The following is a 7,288-nucleotide window of genomic DNA, read 5'->3' on the forward strand; positions in this document are numbered from 1 at the left end:
TATGAGAGAACAATATTGGAAGTGCCAAAGCCAAAAGGCTGGCAGCCAGCGCCAGACATATTGGGAAGGGCGATGCTTGTTTTATTTTTTAAGTAAGCTGCTTTGGTGTCCATGTAGGCGACAGTAGGATGAACCTAGGTTGCATATTTGAGGTCTTGCTGAATGGTCTTGAAAGTGTATGGTGGAGCATTTTGAAGGAGAATGCAGTGTCGGAATTTTCTGATTAATTGTATTATTGTTTGGTTCACTGGATTCTGGATTGTAAAATCCAGGGGACAGTCAGATATGAGCAGTTGCTGAAGGATGAAGTAGCCCTGTGCCCAGGAGTTGTATTTAAGAATAAAACATCCTATCTTCAATACAAGCTTCTTGTGAACTTTTTCAAAAGTGGCGACGGAGGATGGGATCTCCACATTGAAATGTTTTATTTACAATGAAGATTTGAAGAAGTGTTTTCCTGGAAACAACCCCCGAGGCTTATTACAACTGCATTTAGGTACATTTTTGAATCTCTACTGCTGCAAGAACAAGCATTGAAACAAATTGTAATTCGTTAATGAAGAATTCATGAGTGAGAATTCAATGCTTAGCGTATCGCTGTAAAAGTTGCATAAATCGAATAGAAAACTGAAAAGCTAAAGTCAATGCCCGGAGGCTGCCCTGAGATTGTACGTCGCATGGTGATTGCATGTCACATCAATTTAAATCTACTTCTGAAATCTGCTCCATATCGCATTTGAGTGCCAGTTGTTCTGAACTGATTTAAAACGTGCCATATTGGCAATGTACATTTATAAACTGTGTGGAGTTTGCCGTGAAGTCTGAACGTCGGCATATGAAGGAGACAATTATTTACATTGAGCCACATCAACTGTAGGAAACTGTTATTTGCCATTGTTATTACTTGAATCAACAAGCGAAACCGTGGCTCAACAAGTGTAGCTTTTTAAAAATCATCAAACCTTCATTTTCTGAACCGTACAACGCAAGCTCCAAACTTCTTTGTTCTTGCTCGCATGCAGTGTTGCCAGATTTTTTCACAACTTTCAAGCCCAAAAGCAACGAAACAGTAGCCCAAAGTAGCAAAAAGTAGCCCAATTTTGCCACTCCATTAACTTACGTGTAGCCTGACTACAACATTCACAAATATACTTCTATTTCAAGGATTATATGTTTACCTCCCACATTAATCAGATAACTTACATTTTGTACACTGAAATCAAAGTTGGTCTGTCAGGAAAACTGTCACTCACTTGATATCGCATGGTGTGGAGCAAGCCGGCCCAAAATATTCTGGGTTCAATTTGGGGGACTGCAAGTGTGGAAACGTTCTTCTTGGGAAAGGTGCTCTTCAGCTTGCATACTCACGTCAGGCCCCCAGAATAACGGCAATATAGGCCAATGCTTCATGTTTTTTCACACTTGTTTGAATTCTCCCAAAGCAATGCTGAACATCTCTTTACATTCGCAAATTATGTATGTTTCGTACTTTTTGGTACTCATCAGAAGAGAGCAGTTCGAGGCATGGGGTGCAGGGCTTGCTGCTTGATGTTCCCATGAGCTGATACCTGATAAAGTGCAAGTGCATTTTGCAGACTCACACAAGCGCCATCTCCTGTTTTTTGCCAGGCAACAGCATGGTAGATCCTTGTTCAGACAGTGGAAAGTTTAATTGTGCCAAAGAGTTCTTCTGGGCCAGGCACTGGCAAGATAAGCAGCAGCCCATAGTCTGGCAGTGGCATGGTGAAGGCTAGCAGCATCTCAGTCTGTGGTTCTGCCAAGATTAACAGCATCCTTCAGGGTCTGGCAGTGGCAGGCTGAGGTGTGGAAAATGCTTCTGACAGTGCAGAATGTAGCAGCATCCTTCAGGGTTTGGCAGTGGCAGGTTGAGGTGGGCAAAATTGTTCTGACGGGTAAAGGTGCACAAACGTCTTCTTCTGGGCCAGGCAGTGCCAAGATTAGCAGCAGCCCATAGGCTGGCAGTGGCATGGTGAAGGCTAGCAGCATCTCAGAGTCTGGCAGTGGCACTGCCAAGAATAGCAGCATCACAGAGTCTGGCAGTGCCAGGTTAAGGTGTGGAAAATGCTTCAGGCAGCGCAGAATGTAGCAGCATCCTCCAGAGTCTGGCAGTGACAGGTTGAGGTGGGCAAAATTGTTCTGACTGGTAAAGGTGCACAAACGTCTTCGTCTGGGCCATGAACTGCCACGATTAGTAGCATCCCATAGTCTGGCAGTGGTCCTGCCAAGTTTAGCAGCATCCTTCAGGGACTGGCAGTGGCAGGGTGAGGTGTGGAAAATGCTCCAGGCAGTGCAGAATGTAGCAGCATCCTTCTGGGTTTGGCAGTGGCAGGTTGAGGTGGGCAAAATTGTTCTGACTGGTAAAGGTGCACAAACGTCTTCTTCTGGGCCAGGCAGTGCCAAGATTAGCAGCAGCCCATAGTCTGGTAGTGGCATGGTGAAGGCTAGCAGCATCTCAGAGTCTGGCAGTGGCACTGCCAAGAATAGCAGCATCACAGAGTCTGGCAGTGCCAGGTTGAGGTGTGGAAAATGCTTCAGGCAGTGCAGAATGTAGCAGCATCCTCCAGAGTCTGGCAGCGGCAGGTTGAGGTGGGCAAAATTGTTCTGACTGGTAAAGGTGCACAAACGTATTTTTCTGGGCCATGAACTGCCACGATTAGTAGCATCCCATAGCCTGGCAGTGGTACTGCCAAGATTAGCAGCATCCTTCTGGGTCTGGCAGTGGCACTGCCAAAAATAGCAGCATCCTTCAGGGACTGGCAGTGGCAGGGTGAGGTGTGGAAAATGCTCCAGGCAGTGCAGAATGTAGCAGCATCCTTCAGGGTTTGGCAGTGGCAGGTTGAGGTGGGCAAAATTGTTCTGACTGGTAAAGGTGCACAAACGTCTTCTTCTGGGCCAGGCTGTGCCAAGATTAGCAGCAGCCCATAGTCTGGCAGTGGCATGGTGAAGGCTAGCAGCATCACAGAGTCTGGCAGTGGCACTGTCAAGAATAGCAGCATCACAGAGTCTGGCAGTGCCAGGTTGAGGTGTGGAAAATGCTTCAGGCAGTGCAGAATGTAGCAGCATCCTCCAGAGTCTGGCAGTGGCAGGTTGAGGTGGGCAAAATTGTTCTGACTGGTAAAGGTGCACAAACGTCTTCTTCTGGGCCATGAACTGCCATGATTAGTAGCATCCCATAGTCTGGCAGTGGTACTGCCAAGATTAGCAGCATCCTTCTGGGTCTGGCAGTGGCACTGCCAAAAATAGCAGCATCCTTCAGGGACTGGCAGTGGCAGGGTGAGGTGTGGAAAATGCTCCAGGCAGTGCAGAATGTAGCAGCATCCTTCAGGGTTTGGCAGTGGCAGGTTGAGGTGGGCAAAATTGTTCTGACGGGTAAAGGTGCACAAACGTCTTCTTCTGGGCCAGGCAGTGCCAAGATTAGCAGCAGCCCATAGTCTGGCAGTGGCATGGTAAAGGCTAGCAGCATCTCAGAGTCTGGCAGTGGCACTGCCAAGAATAGCAGCATCACAGAGTCTGGCAGTGCCAGGTTGAGGTGTGGAAAATGCTTCAGGCAGTGCAGAATGTAGCAGCATCCTCCAGAGTCTGGCAGTGGCAGGTTGAGGTGGGCAAAATTTTTCTGACTAGTAAAGGTGCACAAACGTCTTCTTCTGGGCCATGAACTGCCATGATTAGTAGCATCCCATAGTCTGGCAGTGGTACTGCCAAGATTAGCAGCATCCTTCTGGGTCTGGCAGTGGCACTGCCAAAAATAGCAGCATCCTTCAGGGACTGGCAGTGGCAGGGTGAGGTGTGGAAAATGCTCCAGGCAGTGCAGAATATAGCAGCATCCTTCAGGGTTTGGCAGTGGCAGGTTGAGGTGGGCAAAATTGTTCTCACTGGTAAAGGTGCACAAACGTCTTCTTCTGGGCCAGGCAGTGCCAAGATTACCAGCATAATAGTCTGGCAGTGGCACTGCCAAGAATAGCAGCATGTTAGGACAGTAAAACAATTAATTGTAGATACAGCTGTTGAACTTTGCTAGCAGTTCCGCCGAGGGCTTGAACGAAGAGGAATTAAGACCATTGCGCTTTAGTCCAAATTTTATGTTGAGTATATTTGATAGCAGCTTCAGACCCATTCGGTTACGGTTCTCATTTTTAAGCAGGGTCATTTGTGAGAACACTCGTTCCACTTGTGCATTTGATATGGGTAGGGTCAGAAGTTTAATGGCGCCCATGGCCAACTCCTGAAACCGATGATTTCCAGCTGCATCTCTATAATTCAGTACTTCAATCCAGAAGGATTCCATGCCTGAAGAGGTATTGAATGAACATGAAGTCACTGTTCGCCACTGCGTTTCTAATATGTGTGTTGGGTCTGCAAAACACTCTTTTGGCAAGTCAGTAACCAGAGGTTTAGAATCTGAAAGCACATTTTGGGGCTTCAGAAGCTCCAAATGTCTTAGGAGGCTCAGCGAATCTGGCAAGCGCATCTGATACTCTGCTGCCAGAACTTTAACAAAGTCTGTGCACCGTTTTTCTATGCAGTCCTTGGCAGCATCAGGCAGTTTGCTTTCTTGGAGCTTTTTACGGAAGTCAAGGCCAAGGTCAGCATCCTCCTGCCCAAGATAAATGGCACTACTTTGAAGATCCAAATTACACAATTGCTTCTCACAATTGGTACTGAAGACACTGGGCTTTACAATTCTTCTCATAGTGGACCAATATAAAGTTTGCAAATCCCGGAATATGTGGAGGACATCACCAGATTCAAGCTGAAATGCTTTGTTCACTACCTTAATTTCTAGCAACATAGGTTTGAGGAAAATAAGATAGAGATAATTTGTCTCATCATTGTACATTTCTTGCAGCATTCTAGCTGCATAGCAATGTTCTACGTATGATGCGTTGCAAAAGTGCAGCTTTAGAGCATCATACTGCTCCAGAAAACGCTCCACACAATCCACCATGATAAGCCACCGCGTTTCACATGGCGAAATAAGCTTCAATGGCATTCCTCCATCCAGAGTTTGATATAAATCTCTGTAGACTGCCTGGCGCTTTGGAGAATGTGCAAACCAGTTGTAGGTTTCTCTCACCATGAACTTCACATTGCTGGGCAAACTCTGCATTGCTTTTCTAGCAACAATGTCGAGCGAGTGGCAGATGCACCGTACAAGCTGCAAAGTAGGCTGCTTTTCTCTCAACAACGTGTATGTGGAGTGGTTTTTGCCACACATCACACTTGTGCCATCTGTACCAACCCCTACCATATTTTCAATTGGAAGCCTGCAGTCCTTGAGGAACTCCAGAAGTGCATTTGCAATGTCTTGTGCACATGCCTCTTGCAGTTCTATCATCCCAAGGTAACTACTCACAATTCTGCTACTTTTCTTACTGAAGTATTTTACACAGATGCACAGTAGTTTCTTTACAGAAATGTCAGTGGATTCATCAATGATCAAAGAATACGGAGAACTGCCCATATCTTGAAGGAGCTCCCCTTTGAAATAGGGGCCTAAAAGTCCATTTATTAAAGCTGTGCACTTTGTCCTGTGCATACGGAAAGGAGGAACTTCTTCACTTAAAATTTCTCCCAGTCTGTCAATGCTGTTGATTGATGTGCTACATGCAGTTTGCACAGCAATCCTAAGCTCTCTCCTTTTCTGGTCATTTGATAACTGACAAACTGGTTGTGCAAAAGATGCCATGGTTAGGCTAGGTATGTCCATGCGCGCACGATGTCTAGCTGTGGATGCATGCAGCTTTAAATCATGGTAGTGGGCCCGCAGCTGTAAGTGACAGTATTTACAGTTTGCCTTTGCTTCATCTGTTTTTACAGGGGCAATCCACTTTTTTAGTTCGGGGTCAGACTCCCATTCCTTTCTGTACACTTTCTTGTACTTTGACCACTTGCCCATTTTGAAAGTTAGTTTGTAGCTTCTTGGGACCTGGTAGAGGACTGTACAATCTCTGCTGTGTGGTAGGGCAAGTATCTGCAATTGGAAGAGATAGAATATCCATCAACATCCCTGGTTCGATAAAGTTAGCCAAAAACCATATCATCACTTGGTCCTGCATTGATCACCCAAAAAACCCACACAAAAGGACAAAGTCAAATCATAATTGAACCTTAAAACTCATTGCACACGTCACCCATGGTCAACGTACTAGCCATCTCCTTAGCATTGTAACTCAGTTTATCACTCATCCCAATATGCAATGCAAAGTAACCTTCAACATATCTACACCTGTGTTTGCCCCTGTAAATATTTGATCATAGGCTGGACCACTGGGATTGTGAGACTGCGAGAGAGGCATTTTTCCACATAATTATAGATTTGACACATTCGGCGCAAATCGATCTGATGCATAATCGGCAGATATTACCAAAATAAATAGTTTCCACCTGAAATGGATCAAAAGTTAACAAAAACAGAGACAGCTGATGCCACGCAGTTGCAGCCCCATTGCGATGGTTGAATCGTCAGATTTCTGTTGCTTACTGCTAGCTTTGGGTGTTAAACTGGTACTACTGGAGGTGCACATACCCAGATAGTGTTAACAATGCCAAAATGACAATATGGCACATCATGTGATTAGTGGTGGGTTAATATAGAGAAATATATGTTAATTTGAGTAATGGACATGTGAGTCTGTTAGTTGCATTGAATGGGATAATGGAGGAATAGAAGAGGGAGGCGTCTTGAAAGTGTTATTTAGGAAATCGTAGTAAAATGAGGTTTGAGGTGGGTTGAGGGTGGGATAGAGGAGGGAAGAATCTAGAAAGGGTTATTAGGGAGATCATAGTAGTAAGATGAGGCTTGAGATGAGTAAAAGGAGAGATGGAGGAGGGACAAGTCTCTAGAAAGGGATTTACTCTCACAAGTGCATTGTAAATGGGCATGAACCAAACATTTCTTACCCAATTGGCACCCCTTAGCCCTTAAAATAATGTTCCCAACATCCAACAGTGCCTTTTGCTCCCTAACATGAAGGTAATACACAATGATGTAGCTGGCAAACCCCAACCAGCACAGAATATAATTGAAAACAGACTATAAAGAGGTCTATGTTTTAAACTGTGCATAGAAGAAGAGACTATGGCCAGAAATAATTTGAATGTTCATACCACCCTGTTTCATTTTCATGTATAGCAAACACGACATTTGAAGGTTAATAAACACAACTGTACAAAATGCACTACACACAATAGTACAAATGCACAGGACACTTGAAACCGACAAATACGCTCTGCTGGATTTGAGAACACATTTTGCATTCTGTCATTT

The 7,288-nt window shown here is 45.0% G+C and overlaps 1 protein-coding gene across 1 annotated transcript; it reads right to left on the minus strand.

Annotated features, from left to right (window-relative positions):
- Window positions 1-4,006: 4,006 nt before the first annotated feature.
- On the minus strand, window positions 4,007-5,917 carry LOC144769412 (uncharacterized). The gene has a single exon (XM_078653502.1). The coding sequence runs from the start codon at window positions 5,915-5,917 to the stop codon at window positions 4,007-4,009; it is 1,911 nt and encodes a 636-aa protein (XP_078509628.1).
- Window positions 5,918-7,288: the final 1,371 nt, after the last annotated feature.

This window comes from Lissotriton helveticus, chromosome 7 (genome assembly GCF_964261635.1).
Source record: "Lissotriton helveticus chromosome 7, aLisHel1.1, whole genome shotgun sequence".
Taxonomy (NCBI): Eukaryota; Metazoa; Chordata; class Amphibia; order Caudata; family Salamandridae; genus Lissotriton; species Lissotriton helveticus.